Source organism: Stegodyphus dumicola, chromosome 3 (genome assembly GCF_044657685.1).
Source record: "Stegodyphus dumicola isolate Sdum_Otavi_A_Nest chromosome 3, ASM4465768v1".
NCBI lineage: Eukaryota > Metazoa > Arthropoda > Arachnida > Araneae > Eresidae > Stegodyphus > Stegodyphus dumicola.
Window position 1 is genome coordinate 168,917,572 of NC_140770.1, and position 24,815 is coordinate 168,942,386.

Below are 24,815 nucleotides of genomic sequence, written 5' to 3' on the forward strand. Positions count from 1 at the left end.
ATTACTGGATTCTCTTATAACGAAAAACTTGAAATAAGGAAAGTAGAAAATGTCAAAATCGATTCGGATTATTATCAGAAATATGTTTTAACGCCTATTTTTAAAGAAGAAATTCCGTTTCTTTATCCAAACAATCATCACTGTGCTAAGTTCCATCAGGATAAGGCTTCAAGCCATACCTCTAAATCTACTGTTTTATTTTTTGAAAAAAATGAGAAATGAAAGCGGGATTGAAGCTATACCCTTTAAATGCATCCCATCCAAGTTCTCTGGTGTGTCTCCTATGGATTACTGTGCATTTGGACTTTTAAAACAAGCTCTTACAAGCGGCATCCCAAAACATTGGATAGATTGGAAGATTGTGAAAAATGAGTGGAATAAAATCAAGATGTATTATGATAGTTCAACAAAAGGGCTATCAGACATATTAGAAAATAAAATTCTAAGGTTTGTTTATATATAAATAAATCGTTACAAAAATGTGTGAACACCCTCTGTATGATAGTCACTTTATGAAATTGGCTGTAGGAAAAGTGCAGTACTCCAAGTTTTATACAAAATGATAGTTATTTATTGGATGTAATTGGAATTATGTAACATCTATTTGCAAAGCAAGCTACATCAAAGTGAATTTTAAACTGTCCCACAGATGTGGAATTCATGTTATGGCAATTTCAGTTAGCAGCAGCAATAGTTCATTTCCATTATTTATTGTGCTATTTAATTGGCATAAGGAGGCAATACAGAATATGCAAAGTAGTTATATCCAAGAAATGTATCTAAAAAAACCATATTTAAGAAATAAAACACTTGTGATAAAAAATTTTCAGAATTAAGGCGATGGGAAAATATTTTAGCTTAATGAGTATTCTGTTTCCCAATTATAGTGATGAAATTGTTAAATTAGCCACCCTGTAATATCCTAGTTGAACTAGAGTTCCGAAGCTAGAATACTGAATCTAAAAATTACCTGTGATGGACTTTTGTTCGGGTGTAAACTTTGTGATATAATAATAAATGTGATAAAATATTTGTGCTGTACATTTACAGTTCAAATATTTTTAATGATATATGATTGCTTTAAAAATGCTTGTAATATTTATATAAGTACTTATAGTCTGTAGTGATTTTGCAGCAAAATACTGTATTCTTACAGACATTATCGCAGTTTCTTGCATTGAAGGCAGTATTTTAAAATCAAGTTTCAAACACAAAATATCATGGTTTGTTTATAAAAACATTGGAACTTGTTCAGTAATTTCATTTATGAAAGTTTTTTTTTTTTTTTTTTTTTTTTTTAGATAGAAATATTGCATACTTTGCAGTATTTGAAATGTTATCCTCAAAATAAGTTGAATTAAAAAAAAAAAAAAAAAAAAAAAAAAAACCTAAAAATAAAGAGAAACTTTTTTTCTTCCTAGTTATGGCTGATTGTCCCCATACTATTGGAGTTGAATTTGGAACCAGAATTATCGAAGTGTGTGGGCAAAAAATAAAATTGCAGATCTGGGATACAGCTGGACAAGAAAGATTTCGAGCTGTGACACGTAGTTATTATAGAGGAGCAGCAGGAGCTCTTATGGTATATGACATAACTAGGTAAGAACCAAATATTTTATTTTTATGTTTTAGTTTGAAAAAAGATCAAAGGTCTAGTATTTATATTACCCAAATTTTTGTTACTTACCTTATTTGTTTTTTGTAGGCGGAGTACTTACAATCATCTCAGTAGCTGGCTTACTGATGCCCGAAATCTGACAAACCCTAATACAGTATGATGATTTATAATTATTAAAAGATTTCTTGTAATAATTTGTTTTGTGAAAGTTGCATAGGAATATGCAGGTGGACAAAATAATAGGCATCTGTGTTATGCAATTTAATATGATGTTGCATGAAAGGCTGACTAGCTGTTTTGAAAGATAAAAAAAATGCCTGCATTGTAACCCTCTGAAAACCAATAAGAAATCTAGATATCAGCCTTTATTGCAGATAAAAAATTTTCTAGTTCTAGGAACTTGTATTCTTGCAGTAATCATGTATGTATGCGCGTGTGTATGTAGTCTTGTTGAAATTCTGTTTCATGCAGGCAGACCCAAACTTTGTTACTGCTTCAGATTTTGACGAAAACTTTGTGAAGTGCAACAATAAGCAAAAAACAAGGGGGGGGGGCTGAAAGCTTTCAGATTTTATATTAAGTCCAAAGGGACTTTTTTTTTAATGTTTTGTGTGTTACCTTTGTTTATTAAATATCATGTTCTTTGCACTTAAACCATTAAATTCAATCCAACAGCAATATCACAAAATATTTAAAAGAGCATGTCTTTAGAATTTCTGATACACAGTTTCCTGTGCTGGAAATAAAAATGTTTCGCAAAATATTTAAAAGGGCATATCTTTATAATTTATGATACACAGTCTCTGGCGCTGAAGATAAAAATGTGTTTTCCCCGTACATTGCTGCCATTTTAGGGTCTTATTAACTCCTAGACACCCATTTAGAAAAATAAACTCTTTTAATAAATCAAAATATATGCATAGTGTTAGGATAACATAAATCTCAGCGATCAATACAGTGTGTACACAGACTTGTAAAAACAGAAGGCAAAAAATTTTCTTTTTGCAGTCACGCAGAGATGAGATGAGGAAGAAAACTTGATTCGCTGAAGAAATGTAGGGAGGGGAGGTAACCCCACACCATTATTTGCTTTGAAATCATTGAGTTTATTAATCAAAAAGTCATAAATGCTTTACGAAATATGAAATAAATAGTAAAACAAATTCCAAATTTCGGCTTCCAGATGCCTATATTTGGGTGGAGACATACTCCATTCAAAATTTTATGGTTTTAGGTGCCGTTGTTTTATCACAATGCAAGAAACATGCATACATTTATGCAGATTCTTCATTATTTAATTTCTTTAAATAGAATACAGGGTGATAAGATTTGGGGGCAACAGTTTCAAAAGTGATTCGCCATTTATAGTGGCTCGATGCAAAATGCCAAAACGAAATTAATAGCCCATCTGTGCTAATGATGTCTGTTATGAATATTCTTGATAGCAATTAAAAAAAACTCCTGGATTATGTATGATGAGTATTCCGAGGTTCTTACTTTGAAACTTGAAATGTAAATTTGACGGTTAATCTGGTTTTTCCTTAGTTTAGGTTTTACTATTCATATTATTTAATTTCTGCAGGAAGAAGATCCTTTAGTTGAGTAGTTTTTTTCTTTGACTGCCTTTTTAATTGCTTTGTGCTGAAAGAAAATAGTTGTTTCTCTTGCCAGTCTTTGTCATTGAGATTTAGTCCCCCCCCCCTTGGTTCACTTACCTGATATTCTTTATTAAAATTTAACTTACAGTGAAAAGTCCTTGAAATATTTTATCTTGAAAATATTAAACCCACAATTTTTTGATTGCTTAGAAAGTACTCCGCGAAGGCATCCCTCCCCTTAGGCAGATAGCCCTAGTGTGCTTTGCCATAATTAAATAAACCAAACCAAACTCTTAATAAATACTGAACTTCTCATATTTTAAATTCCAAGTCTAATTTTTCTTTTAAGGTTATGCAGTTGTGTATAATGTAATTAGACAGGTTCTTATTTTTTTTAATGTTTTTTTTTAACTAAAATGTTGCTATGAACCCTGTTAAAATTGTCATTTATTGTTGTCTTGTATTTTCTGATTATTTGCACTCCTTTTTGAAAAGTCGGCCATTGTTTGGTGACTAATTTTTCGCCAAGCTTAATACAGTACAAAGTCCGTAATCTGGACTTGTCGGGACTTCGGCGATTCCGGATTATAGGTCATCAATTTAAATCTGGTAGGATAACATGCGGAAATTATACAATTAAAAATATGAAACTGTAATTTATGAAATAAAGAGCAGTTATGATCTAAAGAGTATCAAAATTTACAAAAAAAAAAAAAAAAAAGCTTAGTATCTATTTATTTACTTTGTTAAACATTTCTTTCAATGTAAGTTGTTTAAGTTGCTTCATTTTTTATGCTAATACTTTCTCTTTAATTCTTTCTTCTATAAACAGACATAATTTCTTGTTCAGTTACAAAGTTCCACTGTTCAAGTCCTGTAATTGCTGTGTCGAGAATACCGACTAACTTGTCAATCAAAAATTTTTCATTTTCAATAACGTCTGTCACTTTCTTCACTATCTGAAGCGCGCATGTGTGCTTCCGATAGTGAAGCACACCTGGCTTTATGCGCATGCGTAGCGTACGCCCGCATCAAATGCATATGTGTAAGTTTGTGGCTTTGAGGTCCTGATTATAGATCATTCCGGATAATGGACGTCCGGAATACGGACTTTGTACTGTACACAAAAGGCAACAGCAGCATGCTAAGATTTTCATAAAAGAATTACAAATCGAAAAAAAAGTAAAAAGTAAGAAACATCTATAATAAAACACTTAACCTTTCAGAAGCCTTGTATAATTTTTTTTCTTTCCGGGGGGCACTGTTTTTCTCCCCATGTTTATAATAACAATATTTTCTCTCACACACTCTTAACAAGCAAAAAAAGGGGGGGAGAATTTCACATTTTACATTGCACACAATCTTTTTCCTGTATACAAAGTAATATGTTTTTGCTTAAGCAAAATGGAGAATTGCAGAAATTTTTCATTGGTGAATAAATTTTGATCATTAATGAAGTACAACTTCATGCATTGCCAATTTCTGCAATTTCCTGTTAGGCAGAATGTCATATTTATGAAAAAAATGCAATATTTTATTTTTCATCAGTCGGGAAACTTCGCAATCTCATTACGATTCCTTAAAAGAAAAACTTCTACTTGAGCGAAGGGGGAAAAAAAAAAAAAAAAACTAATGACTGAAAATCGGTGTTCATCTGTTCACATGCATGCATATCTGGATTGCCACATAAATGCATTTTCGGGATATCATGAATTGTATATTTTGTCAGCATACTGCATTGCCTTGTGAATACTTTTCAAAAGTGTGTTTGTAATCAAGTACTTTTTCCCCATTCCTTCCTTATAATTTAGAAACATTTAACTCATGAATATTTTTTAAGGATAATCATAAATTACTTTTTTTTAATTCTTTCCTTATAGTTTAAAAACATTTAAATCTAAATTAGAATGAGTTACTACAAATTTGATGCAGTAAATTGTTGCAATGAAAGATAACAGATTCTTTACACCAAGCAAGTCCAACGATTATTTTGACCAGAATTTACGTGTTTAGAAATTATTAAGTATTTGATTTAAAATATTAAAATAAATGTTCAAATTGTTAAAAGAATTGAAAGTTTTTTTTATGAATGATAGATAACTGTTTTTTCTTATCACTTTGGAGAAAGTAAATTTAAATATTAAAAATTTCAGTGTGAATTTACCATGTTTGTTTATTTATTTTTTCAAATTTAACATAGCATGCAGGTAGAAGGGATTAGTTTTGTACACTGAAAGCTTGTGTATATTTTAGAAATGACACAAGCTATATCATTCTGGCTTTTTGAACTGAATTATTAGTAGAGGTTGTTAAGATAGTTATTTAATTAAAGGGATTTTTTTAAGTTATTCAAAATTTAAAATCAAAATTATCCCATATATAATCAAAAATTATAATCAAAAATATTATTAATTAAATAATTTTAATTATAATTAAAAATTATAATTAAAAATATTATTATAACAATATTATATTATAATCAAAAATTCAGGTGCAAATTAACTAGCATTAGCAGAGTTGCCAACTCTCCCGATTTTCGACCACTCTCCCGCCAACACGATTTACAATATATTTTTCCCGATTTTTTCTTATTCTTAAAATTTCTCACGATTTTTATGGAACTTGGCTTAATACTTCGTTATATGAACAAAAATGTGATTTTGGATGTCTGAAAGCAATTGAATTTTCTCTAGATTATATCTAAAACAAAACCTTGCGAATCAGATGAGGATTTCTGCTTTGTGAGGGAGAGCATACGTATTCAGAAATGTCATTCTCCAATGGACATCGAGCTCCACTGTGTGTCATCTGGCATATATTAGGCAATGAGCACAAAGCAAACTCAAGGCTGTTATTTAGATGTTCTTTAGTTATTTCGTTTATCTTGTCTTGAGTCGTGTGAGTACACGTGCCTTCGGGAAATAGTTTTAGAAATTATCATCTTTCGTTATGTCTGCGAGAAAGGTGAAATACTCCTGTAGGTTTAAAAAATCGTACACAGTTGACTTTCCTTCCATTATTTCCTCAAGGAAATGTAATAAATTTGTGATGTCTTTGCGATTTTTCGATTTCGCATGGTGGAAGGGCAGATGTTCTCAATCATGTGCGTACACAAAAATACAAGGACAACATGAGCTGTTTTGAAAAAGAAACAAAAAATTAAATTTTTCTTCGGAAGCAAAGGACCAAAAAGTTATTAATGCAGAATGTCTGTTCTTTGCATTTTTACTGGAGCACAACCTGCCACTGAATGCATCGGAATACGCTGCAGCTTTATTTAGAAAAATGTTTGTCGATAGTGAAATCGCTAAGAAATACACAAGTGCAAGGACCAAAACAGGTGCAATTGTTAAAGAAATATCTTCAGTTATTGATTGCATTTAAACAGCTCCGTTCTGCCTCTCTACGGATGGAAGCAATAATACCGATTTAAAAACTGTATCCAATTGTTGCTTCTTTTTTAAATCCAGAATCTTCAGAAGTTGAGTGCAGTTTACTTTCTGTATCCACTTTAGAAGGACATTTGACAGGCTTTAACAAAACTAATTATTAAAAGTGTAAAAGAAAATGCGGTCCCTCTGGATAATTGCTTAGCACTTGGTGCTGATAATGCACCAGTAATGGTAGGCTTGAAGACTGGTGTTGCAGGTATCTTAAGAAAGGAAAATTCAGATTTGCAGATTATGAGTGCACCTGTCACCTTTTAAATTTAGCAGCTGAAAAAGGGGCAGCTTCTTTACCAATAAATGTGGATGAACACATTGTTGATATTTATTATTATTTTGAAAGGAGTTCTAAAAAAGAAAGGAAAAATTGAAACAGTTCCAACAGCTACATAATATTGAAATGAAAAAAATTTTGAAACGTGTGTACACGCTGGCTGTCTTTAAATAAATGCTTATCTAGAATCCTCAATCAATGGAACCCACTTCTTGCATTTTTTAAAGAAGAAGTAAATGCTTCGTTAGTTAAATGAGTTAAGATAAAAAGCTCTATTGAAAGTTATAAAATACCTAAAGTAAATGGAGATGTAGTTACAACTACTATTGTTAAAAATAGGTTTGAGAAAAATAAAGTAATTTCTGCACCATTCAGCAATTCAGCTGGCAGTTCTCAAAATAATACTGAAAAATATAAGCATAAAGCTGATGCAAATTTCTCTCAAAATAAAAAAAAATTGCTCAACACAGGAAACATTTTCTGATTACTGTAAGTTTATCTAAGCACGAATCTGCCACTGTTCATAACATTCTGAATACGAAAGCAAAATCTGCCACTGTTCATAACATTTGTATGAAAACTGATTAAAGTGTCTTTTTTTTTTTTTTTTTTTCTTATACGATGCAAGTATTAAAAATGTTTTTTATGTGTAAGGTATTTTTGTGTTGCTTGCATTTAAGAATTAGTTACTATTTAAAGTTACTTCATTATTAAAAACTAAAATTTTATCATTTAAAAAGTCTTTTTAACATTGTGAAAAATCTCCTGATTTTTTAGTGTAATAGGTTGGCAAGTATGCATTAGGTATTTAGTTGGATAATTGTGCTATCCCATCCCGAGAGTTTTGGGAGGCACCAAAGTATTTTGTCAGTGGTCCGACTCCACTTACTTTGGTTATTTTGTCTTTGGGGTAACTATGATTTTTTTCCCTTTTCCTTCTCCATGACAAACGCTTAACTAATACTGCTTGCAATTAGAAGAGTGATGATCTTAAATCTTATTTCTGGTATTTTATTATTCAGTGAATCCTACTGAATTATGAAGATAGTCAATTGCAAATGTGGTAAAGTTGTTAAACATATTGTCACATTAAGACACAATAACACGCTGAATAAATACTAATTCAGAAGTCAAACAACAAAAATCAGCGTTATACCTACAAAATTTTCACAGGACTAGTTTCGATGGTTTTACCGAACCATCATCTTCAGCTGCAAAACCGCAAATGAACAAGATAGGAAATAATGATTAGATAAGATAAGAAAGCCTGAACAAGAATAAGCAAGTGGCGCCATCTGTTGGCGAAACCAGAACTAAAACATAATTTCTCTAAAAGCCGAAGGCAAATTTGGATTGGAATTAGGATCGTTAACTAGAACAGAAAGATTTTTATGAATGTGAAATGCCTCTAGAAAATCCAGTTCTCCAATGGAAGATGTTTTTTGAATAATTTTGGCAGCAGAAAAATTGAAAGTGTGATTTTCGGACCAGCAATGTTGAGCAACAGAAGACTTCTGCGTTTCCTTTTTTCTAACATATGCCTCATGTTCTTTGACGCGAAATTTTAAGGCTCTCTTAGTTTGGCCAATGTAAATTAAACCACACTGGCAAGGAATCCTATAAATACCCCAGGAATTCATATCCGGAATGGGGTCCTTGAGTATAGAAGTTGGAATTTTATTGATGGGAGAATAAACAACCCGAAAGTTAAATTTCTGCAAAATATGTGCAACTTTATAGCTAATTGATGGAAAGAAGGGAATGACAACAGAATTTTTATAATCTCCTAAAATAAGAGTGTGGCTTTTAGTGTGTTCAGATGAGACTTTTTTAACTGCTTGATTAATAATGTTGGGTGAAAAGCCCCTGTCAATAGCTATTGCTTTTAAATAATTTAGTTCTTCATCAAGGGCTAGTTTGGAGGAGCAAACTTGAAGAGCACGGAAAACATAGGAATAAAATGAAGCTAACTTTTGTTTAGTCGGATGACATGATTTAAAGTGTGGTGGAAGGCAAACCGATGAAGGTTTACGGTAAACTGTAGTACTGAAGTTGGATGTGTTACGTGTGACCAGAATGTCGAGAAACGGAAGAGAATTGCAAGTCTCAAGTTCAAAAGTGAACTGAATAGCAGGATCAATAGAATTCATTGTTGAAAGAACTTTATTTAAATCATCTTTATTACCTTCAAACAGGGTAAAAGTATCGTCTACGTAGCGGAACCATGCCGGGAAGTTTAAAGTTTCAAACAATTTTGATTCATAATAATGCATGTAGATATCAGCCAGGATGGGACTGAGGGGGCTTCCCATGGCTAATCCCTCAGTTTGCTTGTAATATTTATTTTGGAAAACAAAATGTGTTTGTTTCAAACAGAGTTGAGTGAGAGAAATTAGCTCCTCAATTTCGATGCAAGAGAAATGAAATTCGCGAAGTCTGGTTTCTAGACATCTTAATGCACCCTCCACTGGGACATTGGTGAATAATGATTTTACATCAAAAGAAACCATGAGTAAATTACTAGGAGAAATGTTTTTAATCTTTTTTACAAACTCTATTGAATTTTTTATGGTGTAAATGTTATTGTCTAATAGAGTTGAAAATCTAGAAACTAAATATTTAGCTAAAGGATACGAGGCAGTACCTAAATTTGATACAATAGGGCGGAAAGGAATACCACTTTTATGAATTTTGGGAAGAGCATATAATCTGGCACAATTCGCAACAGATGGGATAAGCGAATGTTTTAAGTTGCTTGAAATGATTTGCGAAGATTTGATCGCAGTTTTTATTTTGGATAAGTCCGAAGGTGAAGGATCTTTAGGGATCGGATTATACGGTCCTTCGTTTAAGAGTTTAGTGACACCATCGATGTAAGTGTTCTTATCCATGACGACTATCTGGCCACCTTTGTCGGCCTTTGAAATGATAATATCCGGGTTAGAATGAATTTCGCGCATTGTAGCTCTTTCTCTCGCAGTTAGATTTGGTTTCAAAGGTTTATTATTGAATTTCACATTATGAGCGATAAGATGCCTAATCATTTCTTTCTGTGAATCTGAAACTTTACTGAACTTGAAAACTTTTTCGATAGGAGCCAAAATCTTTGGAATCGAGGGTTTACAGGTTTGTGAGAAGTTAAAATTATATTTTAGAATTCTCTCTTGTTCTTCTGAAAGACTAACATTAGAAATATTAACTATTGGCTTGATGTTTACAATGGGAAGATTTTTTGAACTACTTGAACTGGAAGACTGTAAAAGAAGTTTTTCGAATTTAACTGCAAGGGTGTTTTTATGACGGTTAACTGCATTCTCCGTTCTAGACCAAGACTTTTGTTCAAGGGCAGTGAATTTTGGATATGATTTAGCGAGTTCCAGATGGAGCTTATAGAGTTCATGTTCAATTTTGGACAATTGTTGACGTGTATCCCTTATCACGGACCGAAGTAAGGCAAGCTTGCAATTTAACAGAATTCTTGAAACGCGACTCGAAGGTTTTTGATTAGATTTGATTTGAATAAAATTGGGGATCAATTTTTTACATTTACATTTAAGTAAAAAGTCAAGATGATTCAGGAATTTTTGCCGTTTCAGGCGTAATTTAGTGACTAAATTACGCCTGAAACGGCAAAAATTCCTGAATCATCTTGACTTTTTACTTAAATGTAAATGTAAAAAATTGATCCCCAATTTTATTCAAATCAAATCTAATCAAAAACCTTCGAGTCGCGTTTCAAGAATTCTGTTAAATTGCAAGCTTGCCTTACTTCGGTCCGTGATAAGGGATACACGTCAACAATTGTCCAAAATTGAACATGAACTCTATAAGCTCCATCTGGAACTCGCTAAATCATATCCAAAATTCACTGCCCTTGAACAAAAGTCTTGGTCTAGAACGGAGAATGCAGTTAACCGTCATAAAAACACCCTTGCAGTTAAATTCGAAAAACTTCTTTTACAGTCTTCCAGTTCAAGTAGTTCAAAAAATCTTCCCATTGTAAACATCAAGCCAATAGTTAATATTTCTAATGTTAGTCTTTCAGAAGAACAAGAGAGAATTCTAAAATATAATTTTAACTTCTCACAAACCTGTAAACCCTCGATTCCAAAGATTTTGGCTCCTATCGAAAAAGTTTTCAAGTTCAGTAAAGTTTCAGATTCACAGAAAGAAATGATTAGGCATCTTATCGCTCATAATGTGAAATTCAATAATAAACCTTTGAAACCAAATCTAACTGCGAGAGAAAGAGCTACAATGCGCGAAATTCATTCTAACCCGGATATTATCATTTCAAAGGCCGACAAAGGTGGCCAGATAGTCGTCATGGATAAGAACACTTACATCGATGGTGTCACTAAACTCTTAAACGAAGGACCGTATAATCCGATCCCTAAAGATCCTTCACCTTCGGACTTATCCAAAATAAAAACTGCGATCAAATCTTCGCAAATCATTTCAAGCAACTTAAAACATTCGCTTATCCCATCTGTTGCGAATTGTGCCAGATTATATGCTCTTCCCAAAATTCATAAAAGTGGTATTCCTTTCCGCCCTATTGTATCAAATTTAGGTACTGCCTCGTATCCTTTAGCTAAATATTTAGTTTCTAGATTTTCAACTCTATTAGACAATAACATTTACACCATAAAAAATTCAATAGAGTTTGTAAAAAAGATTAAAAACATTTCTCCTAGTAATTTACTCATGGTTTCTTTTGATGTAAAATCATTATTCACCAATGTCCCAGTGGAGGGTGCATTAAGATGTCTAGAAACCAGACTTCGCGAATTTCATTTCTCTTGCATCGAAATTGAGGAGCTAATTTCTCTCACTCAACTCTGTTTGAAACAAACACATTTTGTTTTCCAAAATAAATATTACAAGCAAACTGAGGGATTAGCCATGGGAAGCCCCCTCAGTCCCATCCTGGCTGATATCTACATGCATTATTATGAATCAAAATTGTTTGAAACTTTAAACTTCCCGGCATGGTTCCGCTACGTAGACGATACTTTTACCCTGTTTGAAGGTAATAAAGATGATTTAAATAAAGTTCTTTCAACAATGAATTCTATTGATCCTGCTATTCAGTTCACTTTTGAACTTGAGACTTGCAATTCTCTTCCGTTTCTCGACATTCTGGTCACACGTAACACATCCAACTTCAGTACTACAGTTTACCGTAAACCTTCATCGGTTTGCCTTCCACCACACTTTAAATCATGTCATCCGACTAAACAAAAGTTAGCTTCATTTTATTCCTATGTTTTCCGTGCTCTTCAAGTTTGCTCCTCCAAACTAGCCCTTGATGAAGAACTAAATTATTTAAAAGCAATAGCTATTGACAGGGGCTTTTCACCCAACATTATTAATCAAGCAGTTAAAAAAGTCTCATCTGAACACACTAAAAGCCACACTCTTATTTTAGGAGATTATAAAAATTCTGTTGTCATTCCCTTCTTTCCATCAATTAGCTATAAAGTTGCACATATTTTGCAGAAATTTAACTTTCGGGTTGTTTATTCTCCCATCAATAAAATTCCAACTTCTATACTCAAGGACCCCATTCCGGATATGAATTCCTGGGGTATTTATAGGATTCCTTGCCAGTGTGGTTTAATTTACATTGGCCAAACTAAGAGAGCCTTAAAATTTCGCGTCAAAGAACATGAGGCATATGTTAGAAAAAAGGAAACGCAGAAGTCTTCTGTTGCTCAACATTGCTGGTCCGAAAATCACACTTTCAATTTTTCTGCTGCCAAAATTATTCAAAAAACATCTTCCATTGGAGAACTGGATTTTCTAGAGGCATTTCACATTCATAAAAATCTTTCTGTTCTAGTTAACGATCCTAATTCCAATCCAAATTTGCCTTCGGCTTTTAGAGAAATTATGTTTTAGTTCTGGTTTCGCCAACAGATGGCGCCACTTGCTTATTCTTGTTCAGGCTTTCTTATCTTATCTAATCATTATTTCCTATCTTGTTCATTTGCGGTTTTGCAGCTGAAGATGATGGTTCGGTAAAACCATCGAAACTAGTCCTGTGAAAATTTTGTAGGTATAACGCTGATTTTTGTTGTTTGACTTCTGAATTAGTATTGTCACATACTTAAAAACATACCATTCAGGACATGATTACAGCAGAGAAAGATGTATTTTTTGTGCCAATTTTTTCAGCTTTCAAAAATTGCTGTTTTAAATGAGTTACAGTACCTTCAAATGTTATATATTTCTAAGAGATTATTTTAAATTCTTAATAATTAAAATGCTCTCATTCATATCTTAATCACTGGCATCATTCTAGATTTAACTTGGCTGTATATATATTATTTGAACAACTTCACATTACAGTTTAAGACACCCATTATAAATTCCCCTTTATGGTATAATTCCATTATATCGCTAATATTTTGTTAGTTTACTAGTATCATAATGCAAATGTATTAGAAATGTAGTGTTTTGCTTTTTCATTTATCTCTTCCATTTCTTCTTCTTTCATTTATCTTTATGCTTCTCTACATTTCAGAAATGTTCTGAACTGTGCTTATTTTGTATTCCCATTTAAACAGAAAATTTTTAAAGATCTTTTCAGAAATTTAGTTTTAAAAAATTTTGATTTGAATAATGTATTTTGTAATCTGTACCTGTGTAGGTCATTTTCCTAATTGGAAATAAATGTGATCTCGATGCTCAACGTGATGTTACATATGAAGAAGCTAAGCAGTTTGCAGATGAAAATGGATTAATGTTTGTTGAAGCTAGTGCTAAAACGTGAGTATGCAGTGTTATTTTCTAAGAAACGTACATTCTTAAGTGTAAGTTATATTGTTCCTCATTAAGAATTTAATTACGAATCATTGTAAAATTACAGTGGCTTTTAAATTGTCTAAGTATATAATAAATTATGGCAGGACATATAAATAATATTTCTGTGTAAGCTGTGCATTGATTTTTTTTTTTTTTTTTTTTAATACATGGTATTGCATTTTGAATTCTCAGTTATGCATTCCTTTCAAACTATGAGATTTCACTTAATTGTACATCCAAATAAAAATCCAATCAAGATAATGATAAACTTGATGATCTGCAAATGTAGTCAAACTTTGGTATAGCAAGCTCTCAAAGGCTGAATATTTGGTTACTTTTATGCAGAGGTTCACTATATCCAATTTGATAAATTGAAAGAAAGAGAGGTATGACAAAAGTCTTAAAAATTCACTTGTGTATTAAAAGGACACTAATTTGTATTATCTCAACAACCAAAAGACATAAATATTTATTCTTATTTAAAGAAGGTGGTTCATTAAAATATAATGTACTGTTGTTATTATTATTAGTACTAGTAGTAGTATTGTGTTCTTTTTCTGTTATGCTTAATAACTTACTATGCACAATGAATAAATAAAACTGATGAATTATATTTTGCTATTTTCTGAGCTAAATAATCTGTAATCTGCTACTAGCATAGTGCAGACAGTAAAATTTTATTCATGTACTTTCCAAAAATAGAAAGACCTCCATTGTTGTTAGTTGTGCAGTTTATATGGTAAAAACTTACACCTTCGTAGCCCTACTTCCAGTATGATTTGCTTCTTTGATGAAACTAATATTTTTGAAAAAATAACTAATGAGAAATAAAACTGGAATCTTCTATAAGAGCATTAACTTATGAGAACATTATAATCCACTTGATCTAGAAATAATGTACTCAGCAAATCCCAGTCTTCAGCTGCTGAAAGTTTTTTTTTTTTTTTTTTTTTTTGGTCAGTTTTGTCAAATTACAAGGACAGGATTTATTATGAACTTCCACAAGTTAAAACATTAATTCAACAAAATACTGTCCTGAAGCAGACAAATTAAATAAAGCAATCAGTAAAAAATGGCTAATATAAATAGAGATGAGGTGTTGTTTACTAGCATCGAAATACCAGACGCTGTATGTCTTTAGTTAAAAATAAACTGTTAACATTTGACTGGACTATTCTAGTTCATCTTCCATACTTCTTTGGCTACTGTCCCATACAACTATTATTTGTTTCTTTGATTAAAATAAAAATTGAAAAGATTTAATGACATAAAATTCTATTTGGAAAAGGTAGTTTGCTGCCAAATTGCAAAAGTTAACTACTAACAATCATACTAATCATATACTGTGTATAGTGTGTTGTTCTATATGAATGTTTTAAATGAAATCAAAACTGTGTTTATCATACTGGACAGCAGAAAAATGCAAGATTTTCTATTTTAATCCATAAAAGGCAAGGGTGGAATATGGTGCTAAGGCAGTGAATGAGATATATTTTTTTAAAAGCTCATCTTAAAAGTTTAAAATGTTGGGATATATCAGAAGATAATTTATTTTTGTTACTGTTGATCATTATATGATAATTAATTTTGAAGGACATTTGAGTCATTTACATTAATATAACTTCAATACTCTGTTTTTAATAAAATATTTTATATTGTTTTAGGAAATAGATAGTACCACAAATAGTATATACCACAAAAATAAGTGTGATTGTGTATTTTCTTCTGTTTTAACTTAACAATAAATTTGTTGAGGCATGAAAGGGTGCTAAAAAGTGATACTAAACTAGAAAAATAGGTGAAATTATTTGTCTGATTTTTAATCGCAGACGGTTGCTATTTTCTGTTTTATTTTTAAAATGAAATAAGATTATGTAGCAGTTTTAATTTTTTATGTTTTAACTGTATTTGATTTTAAGAATTTTTTATTTATAGGTAGGAAATATTTTAAATAAGGATAAGTAACTTTTTTTATATATATTTTTAGAGGCGAAAATGTAGAAGAAGCATTCCTAGAAACAGCCAAAAAAATATACCAAAACATTCAGGATGGAAGGTGATTATTTATGTGTATAGTTTTTGTTTTTAATTTTCCTAGTGTCCCAAATTTAATATTTTTTATCTTTTAATTGCATTTTAGAAACTTTAGCCAATAATTGTGCTGAAATTTTGAATTAAATTTATGAAGGGGGAGAACTATATATTTATATGAGACATTATTTGGGTGTTGGAATGTGATTATAGAAACCTGATGTTTGTAATAATGCAAATGATATTTTATTTATGTCTGGTTACTTGCATCTTCAATTTTCCTGTGATTATTCTGAGTGCGTATGTCAAATTATGGGTAGGAATTACTTATTTACATCATTATTTTTTTATATACCTGTCTTTTACTAAGTTATAAATAAATAATAAATCTCACTTGGTGTTACATTATCTGTTATGCAGTTAATGTAATAGCTATTTTATGGATTATAACTTAAGTGTTTTTAAAGTTTCATTAATGATATTTTCAAAATGAAATTTTTTTGGAGTACATTCATTTAATATTTTCTTTAATTCTTTGTGTTACTTTTTATCTAGTTTCCTGTCAATCAAATTCTGATTCTGACCATTATTGATAGCTGAATACTGATATTAATGTAGTAGCATACTGATACTATTTTAGTAGTTTTGTGAATTCTGGTAAAAATGAATTTTAATAAATTATTTCCAGAGTCTTCGTCAGTATGTACCCTTTTGTGGCTGTGAATCATTTCTATTTTGATGTGTGTTTTATCATCTTTTTTTGCCACCACTTTATTAAAAACAACCCTTTTTTATTGTTATATACTAATCTGTGTACAAATAAATAAGCACAAAAGTAACACAAAGTTTAATTTTCCAGTTTTCTAAGCATTTGCGCAGGAACTTTTCAGTTCTACATTGAGCATGTGGCCCATTTTCAAATTTTGCTTACATATGCTGTCCCAGAAGAAAAGAAAGAAAATTCAAGATAAATTCATATTTAAAGTTTAATTTGAGCAATGCATTGCATAACGATGACTATAAATATATTTCTACAATTTAAAATATAAAAAAATTAACATTTTTTAGATATAAATTTGTCTTCCACTTCATGTCAAATCCGTTACTTTGAGATTATTTTACCAACAGTTTGTAAATTTGCCTAAGAGGGCAGTACATATTCAAAGTTTATCTATGTCACTCACTATGTACTGCCCCTTTTAGGCAGATTTACATACTATTTGTGGGTAAAATAAACAGTTATTTTCTTTTATTTTGGTTCATAGTAAATTGTGCAAAATTTTTCTAATTTTGAATTAGTCTAATTCTCTAGATTTTATTAGGTAGAAAATAATCATTATTTTTTCACACCTTTTATTGCAAAGCTTGAGGGTATAGATTGTTTTTCATTTGTTCATCCGGAGTAGAGATGGACAATCCTCTCCGAAACTGATTCAACTTTACTGAGCGAGTGATCTCTGATCCATCAAAAATGAAGCAGTAGTTCTTTTAATAGTTCATGAAGAGCTCTTGTTGAGAAGCATGCCAAAATTTTGATTCCTCTGATGTAAACACGAACATTATTTTCTTTATTATTTACCAGAAACATTTCTGATCTTTTTTATGTGTGTTATATGTAAATATGTGGGCTTTTGGTTTACTTGTGTTCCATCTAGTATTTAAAAAACAAAACATTAAATAAAACATCTCGGCAAACCCAATTGATCAGCCCAATTTGCAAATCGATTGAGTTTTTCTCCCATTTTGCAGTGCGAGGAACTGTTTAAAGTACGTAAATTATAGGTGTTCAGTTTCCTTCTCGGACTCGCAGCTGTCAGCGCTCCGGCACTGCTTCTCTAGTCACATATCTTGGTACTTTAGTGTATTGATTTTTCTCCCTTTTCATCGTTCCTTCTCTAGCCGCAGATCTGATTCCTGCAGAATCTTTGTTTACTCTTTTTACCATTCCGGCGCTCCTATATTAGCTGCAAATCGGGCTCCTGCAGAGTTTTGAATATTTCCTCTTTTTCACTTTCTCAAAGCTCTTCCTTTCAATTTCATTTTCTATTCTTCGAATACTGTGTCATAGTATAGCTGTGTAGATTAGGTTTTACCTTTTTCATACAATATTATTATAATATTTATATAAAATAATAACTTATATTTTTATTTAAGTACTTATTTTACTAACATCTTGCAGCCAAGAGCTTTGAATTCTTTTTAATCTTCTTTAGAATTAGAATATATTTATAAACTTGAATTTTTCTATCTGATGTATTTTTTCAAGGTTGCAGAACATGTCGACTCTACTACATAGAAGAACCTCGAGGAATATTTGGTATCATTTTGTCAGATCAGATTTAAAAAAAAAAAAAAAAAGGAGAATGCCAGTTATCAGACAATTTCTTGTTCTTTGGGATCTGCTTGCAATCAAAAAAATTTTTTTACACTGTGCTTTGTAAGTAGCAACAAAAAATATCAATTATAGTATGAAATTGAAGGGTATGTAATATACACCATAGTGATGGTGGCCTCTTATGTTGGCAGTAGGTTCACATAACACAGCTTTGGCAGGCCGATGTTATATAATACAGTACAAAATCCGAAATCCGGACGTCCATTATCCGAAATGATATAAAATCCGGACCTCAAAGAGACAAACTTTTTTTTTCTCATTAATGCTTTACGCATGTGCATTTGATTTTTCCTTCCATAATAAAACATGTGGAGATTTTCACTTAAAAATTCCGAATTCTTAATTTAATAAAATTCTTAATTTCACTTAGGCACTAAATAAAATACCTTGCTACAGAAAAACAATCATGTAAGCGTAAATTTATGAGACTAATAATTTGGCTCAGTAGCTGAGTATTTACTTGGCATACATCTCAAACCAAAACATTCACCTATTTTATATCCCTGACGCCGACCTGGCGAGTCATTATTTATTACGCAGTACAAATTCTTTAATCCAGATTTGTTGGGACTTTGACGATTCCGGATTAGGTGTTTTTCCGAATTATAGATCATCAATTTAAATCTGGTAAGATGGCATGCAGATATTATAAAATTAAAAATATGAAACCATAATTTATGAAATAAAGAGCAATTATGATCTAAAGAGTATCAAAATTTACAAAAAAAAGATTAATGTTTATTTGTTTACTTTATTAAACCTTTCTTTCAATGCACACATGCGTAAAGCATACATTGCACATAGTCGAAATTAGAAAATTGCAACCAGAAAACTATTTGATGTGTATTTGTGATATGTATAATGATGAGGAATTTGATTTAAATCATATCAAAGACAGAATACATCGAGATGAAATACTACATTTAGTAAGGAATTATAAGCCGAATAAAATAAAAACATCTGCTCTGAAGATGAGGATAGTGCTGACAGATCAACTTCCAGTTAATTGCACGCCGCAACTCCCCCCCCCTCCCCAGAGAGCAGTGTGAAGTTGATAAACAGATTTCAGAATGGTTAGAGAAACAAAGGATATGCCTTTATCCATTTTTTCGCAGCAATTCCACTTTTTGTTTGATGGACATCGAAACATGCTTTCTCTTTGTAAGCTCCAGAATCGGAAACTCTTTTTGACATAATCGAAAGTCCAAGCTTACTTTTTATAAAATTGCTCTAACAGTCTGCAAAAAATAATAAGCCGGATCCAATTAGAAGATTACGGAACAACGCAATCTGCAACATTAACTGAAATAGATAATTTTGGCCTAGCTTATACCATCCGTTATACATTAAGCTGGCATTCGTAAACATATTATGCACATGCGTAAATGCATGCGCAGAAAGTTTGTAGCTTTGAGGTCCGGATTAAAGACTTTGTACTGTATTTTGCTTTCATCACTGCATGTTTATCAATACATGACAGCTTCAGAAATAACTTATGCTGGGATGTCTAAACTTTTTTGTATTACTAATTGAATAACAAGAGTATGGCAACCTTTTATACTAACATTATGCTTGGCAATGATTATAGATTTTTTTAAATGTTCTAAGAAATGCTGACGAGGAAAAATTCAATAAAACTTTCTTTTCATATGCTAAAAATGGATTTTGTTAATGAAACTCGTGGGCCAAAAGATTACATTTAGTCTTATTTTAATTAAGAATAACTGATATGTTATTCACCATAAACCCAGAAGTGGCAACAGGATATGGCCGCACCGAACGGCAGAATTTTAGGGAAGACAAAATGTTTGGAATTTGGGGAAGCATTGAGTGGCAAAATTAAGGGATGAAAAATTTTATGATTTAGGAAAAGCACTGGGATCCAAAGTTTAGGTGCAGTGAAAATTTAGAACTTAGGAAAGCGCTTTGTAGCAGAATTTAGGACCTCTAGAGACTGCACCAGGCAGTATCGAGCGCCGGCCCTAGGTAAAGCCTTAAATGTATATTTGGGAGTTTTTTTTTTATTCAGGACCCGGATTAGTTTGAAGCATGTACAAGAAATAAATGTAGGTATAGTAAATAACTAAACTAATACAATTCAGTCTTAATTCAGTACGCAATAGGAGCAAGGCAAAATTTAGCGAAACAACTTGGCTTTAATCGTCAATCTTGTGATACAGAGCCAATAATGTATAACAGACACTATTAAGCTAGGCTAAAATTATCTTTACTGATTCTAAAATATTTCAATTTAATGTAGCAGACTGCGCTGCTCCCTGATCTTTTAATTTGATTCAGCTTATTATTTTTTCCAGACTGTTATTATTATGGCAATTTTATAAAAACTAAACTTGAACTTTCAATTATGTTGAAATTATTTTCCAATTCTGGAGTTGCCAAAGGATCTACAAAGTAAAACCATGTTTTCATGTCCATTAAACAAAAAGTGGAATTGCTGCAAAAAATGGATAAAGGCATATCCGTCTCAAAATTATGCGAGGAGTATGGCATTGGAAAGTCCACTGTATATAACACAAGAAAAAGAAAAAGGAACTTTTTGAATTTTTTTGTAGAAGCATCTTAAACAACTTACATTGAAAGAAATGTTTAACAAAGTAAACAAATAAATATTAAGCTTTGTTTGTAAATTTTGATACCCTTTGGATCATAATTGCTCTTTATTTCAGAAATTAAGATTTCATATTTTTAATTGTATAATTTCTGCATGCAATCTTACCAGATTTAAATTGATGTTCTATTATACGGAATTGCCGAAGTCCCTACCAGTCCGGATTTTGGACTTTTTACTGTAATATGATAGAGGATCTTTTATTTAAAGTGAGCTTGTGAGGTGAATTTTTGATTGGGTAAAACCCTTTTCCAGATTATTTTTGTATGTAGATATATTTTTAGTAGCTGGCTGAAAAAGGTATAAAATTGACTTGCACTACAGGGATTTTCTTAAGGACTGGTATAAAGGGGACTTTATATGAAATGCTCATAGTACGAAATGCTGCTAAAAGTTAAAGAAATGATTAATGCTATGAAAACTTTAAGTAACTGAATAATTAGGTACTTACGTATTAACGCAACCAGGCCAAAATTCGCATAAATTGCCAAATTTGGCGACCCTACTTATGGCAACCCTACGTTTTATACGTAGTTTTGTAAAAAGAAAAAATAACACTTGGCGTGTATTACCACAGCAATGGGTTTTCGGCGGAATTTGCTGAGAAAAAAAAGAGACTTTTTTGGTTACTGTACCTAGCATAAGCGCCGTTACCCTCATGGAAAAAATTTGCGAAAATATCAAGGAAGGAAGCATCATTTATTCGGGTTGCTGGAAAGGATACAATACAAGTGAGTTCGAAAATGCTGGATTTCTGCATGGAACTGTTAATCACAAATATAACTTTGTGGATCCCAACACGGGCATTCACACACAACATGTAGAGCGCATGTGGGGCTCAGCCAAATGGCGCAACAAAAAACAGAGAGGAACAGCCCGTCATCATCTTGACCCATACCTTATCGAATTTATATGGCGCCAAACTCAAGCTGTTAATGGCGAAGATGGTTTTCAATCAGTGCTAAAAGCAATAGCCAAAAGATTTCCACCGAAAAAATAATTCTGCAACTTATTCAAATTCGAAACCAGAAGGGTTTAATTGCTATTTTATATTTTAAAACAAAATAATATAAAAAACTGGATTAAAAATTATCTGTAATTAATAAATGTACATTTTCTTTCTATTTATACTTTTTTACTCAAACATACAAATCGCGCCAACCTGGTTGCGATAACACGTAAGTACCAATAATTAAATTATTATTGTAAGTTTATGCTTAGATTATTACATTCAAATTTTGTAAACTAAAATAATTTGTTGTTAGAAATTTCATTTAATCTCTTAAAAATAAAAAGAATTGTAAATGATTTATTTATAGCTTAAGTTGAAATAGACAGAAATCAGTCCTTTGAGTAAAGTAATTAATGTAAATAATTTTAGTCAAAGTTTCAAACCCTATTTTATCCCATTTTTTAGAGTGTTAGTTAATGTACAACATATGCAGCAAATATGGGGGGGGAATGTATGTCAACAAAAATGAGAAGAAGCTGTCAGTGAATACTATTGCCGAGTCTTATTTTTAAAGAAATAATGTAACAAATATTAAACACATGCTACTGTTAAAAATTTAAATTTTGTTACTTTACTGTTGAATTTCATGTGACACAAGTGCGAAGAAAGTGATCTTCAATAAAACTAAAAAGACAGAAAAAAGTGTATTAACAGAAGTGAGTCCAAGAGCAGATTCGTAAACTGCAAGCTCAGCAAGAGCATGAAAAATTTTGAATTGTTATTACCTTAAAATCTAGATCCTTTCAATTTTTTGGGGGGGGGGCAGATATGCATTTAGTTATCCTTTCTCGTTACTATCATAAAAAAGAATGTGAGCCCTGATTTGTGGAGAATTTAGAGAGTATTGGGCAAAATCATGTTTGAATAAATCTGATATATTGAATCTTTTGTTGTTTACAATATAATCTGCATAGTGGAAGTTTTCTGGATTATTCATATTTTTATGAACATTTGAAAAAAATCTTTCTCTTCCTTCATCTGTATCAGTAAGGAAAGAGGTGACTTGTGATTTTCATCAATATCTGGAAATTATTGAATGGATTTTTCAATTGATTGATAAAGTTTACTTGATGATATTTGAAGTTCTAGACTGCCCTTTGATCCATAGGCTCTGAAACTAAGGTAATTAGAAAGGAATTCATTTTTTAAAGTTGTTAAATTTTCCACTATGCTTTCCAGAACTGAAGACATGCTGTTTATCAGAGTAATGTTTTTTTTTGTTGAAATTTTTTGGTGGGAGGTGGTCCAAATTTTGCATCCATTATGTAAAGAAATTAATTTCTTGCATTCGTTTGTTATCTGTTTTTTTAATGCATAGGAACCTCTAAAGTGGCATATTTTGTTGATTTTCTTCTTACAAGAGGAGTATTTTTCTATTCCCTGTGTGTTCATATGCAGTTCTATGCCACATGTTTCATCTCTTCATTTCGAAAACAGTTTGCCTGGTAACAATTAAAAAGTAGTCCTCTGTTATCAACATTAACAGTATCACCTTAAATATGTCAAAAATTTTCTGTCCATCTGAAGTTTCGAATTTATTGATAAAATTGAGTTTTTCCCAGGAGAAATCTGTATCAAATATATCAATTTATCGATGTATATATTTTGATTGCATTCATCTTGACAGATCTATATTTATATATAATTTTCTTATTATTTCTGTTCTTAATCCTTTCAGTTGCAATTTTCTTCTTTAGTGCATCTATGTTTTAATAAAATATGTTTCTGGAGGAAAATTTTGATAATTTTCAGAAGTTGTTTGCTTAAATACAAATTCTAATGACTTTAATTAAACTTTGATTGCTGAAACAGAGTATGTAATTGGTGCTGTTAAAAGCCATGAGGTTATCCAAATGGAAGGACTAGAAAATTTATCACAGATTCTAATTGTCAAGACAATTAGTGTTTTTCACTCTTGAGTGATTGATTTTCAGAAAGTTTTTAAAGAAGTTGGGAGGAAATGAAAAGGAAAAATAATTTATAAGTTTTAATACAATCAGCATATTACCAATAAAGAAAATTTTTGTGTTTGTGTGCAATATATGCGAAGAAGATTTATGCATTGGTTAATGCTATAAGACAAGTCATTGCAGCTCTCATGCTTATCTCTAATTGTCAAGGGAAAATGAGTATAGTATGGTGTAAAAAGCATATTAATTGAAATCAAAATTAATGTGTTGTTGGATGTAATTATATTTAAAATTTGTAATTTTTTTTCAAGATAAATGTCTCTCAAAAAAAGAAAGAAAAATCTAAGTCATTTTGAAATGACTATCATAATTTAACCACTTCTCTTACAAATGTTTTTTAAAAAAATTGCAAAAGATCATCACCTTTTTTTATTTTATTATTAAATACAAGGAAACAAAACAAAACAAAATATGTAGGTTTTAAGTTGAATTTTTAATTTTTTACAGGTGTAAAAGTATTTAGTTTTAATATTAATGTACTATCCTGAGTTATCTCTGGCAAATGAAAAAGCAAGTTAAATATTAGTCTTTGTATGATAGTTTTTGAAACAAGGGAGAACACAAAGTGATACCTGACATTCTGTACACTGATATAGGACCCTCCCTTTTTTTGTGGCTTATCTTTGGAATCTCTTTTACTGGAGCACACAGTACACTATCTCGTTGGATTTAATTTTTTTCAGTAGCAGGAATAACATCTGGAAAATGTCCACCTCTTCATACTATCTGAAGAATTGTCGGTTTCACTATCTTGCATTATCCCCATTATTTTACTCTTTTTCTATGAAACTATCCTTTATACATTACTAATCCACAAGCCGATGTACAATTTACAGTAGGGAAACACATGACCAGTCCCACCATAAGAACCGCGAAACCAACAAAACTTGGCAAACTGCCAATCAAAGCTGAATATTTCGTTTCATTTTTCTCCAGGCTGAGTAAAACCGTGATAAAACAAATTGTACTGACAAATTCTGCTGCGCCCGAGTTTTCTTGGGATAATAATTAACTGCAATGTATACAAACCCG

The 24,815-nt window shown here is 31.4% G+C and overlaps 1 protein-coding gene across 1 annotated transcript in view; it reads left to right on the forward strand.

Annotated features, from left to right (window-relative positions):
* Rab14 (RAS oncogene family member Rab14) overlaps positions 1 to 24,815 on the forward strand; it is a 45,140-nt gene that overhangs the window by 12,190 nt on the left and 8,135 nt on the right. The window contains exons 3-6 of the mRNA XM_035376483.2: positions 1,422 to 1,599; positions 1,706 to 1,772; positions 13,592 to 13,710; positions 15,734 to 15,802. Coding sequence (XP_035232374.1) covers positions 1,422 to 1,599; positions 1,706 to 1,772; positions 13,592 to 13,710; positions 15,734 to 15,802 — 433 coding nt within the window. The remainder of the gene's footprint in view (positions 1 to 1,421; positions 1,600 to 1,705; positions 1,773 to 13,591; positions 13,711 to 15,733; positions 15,803 to 24,815) is intronic.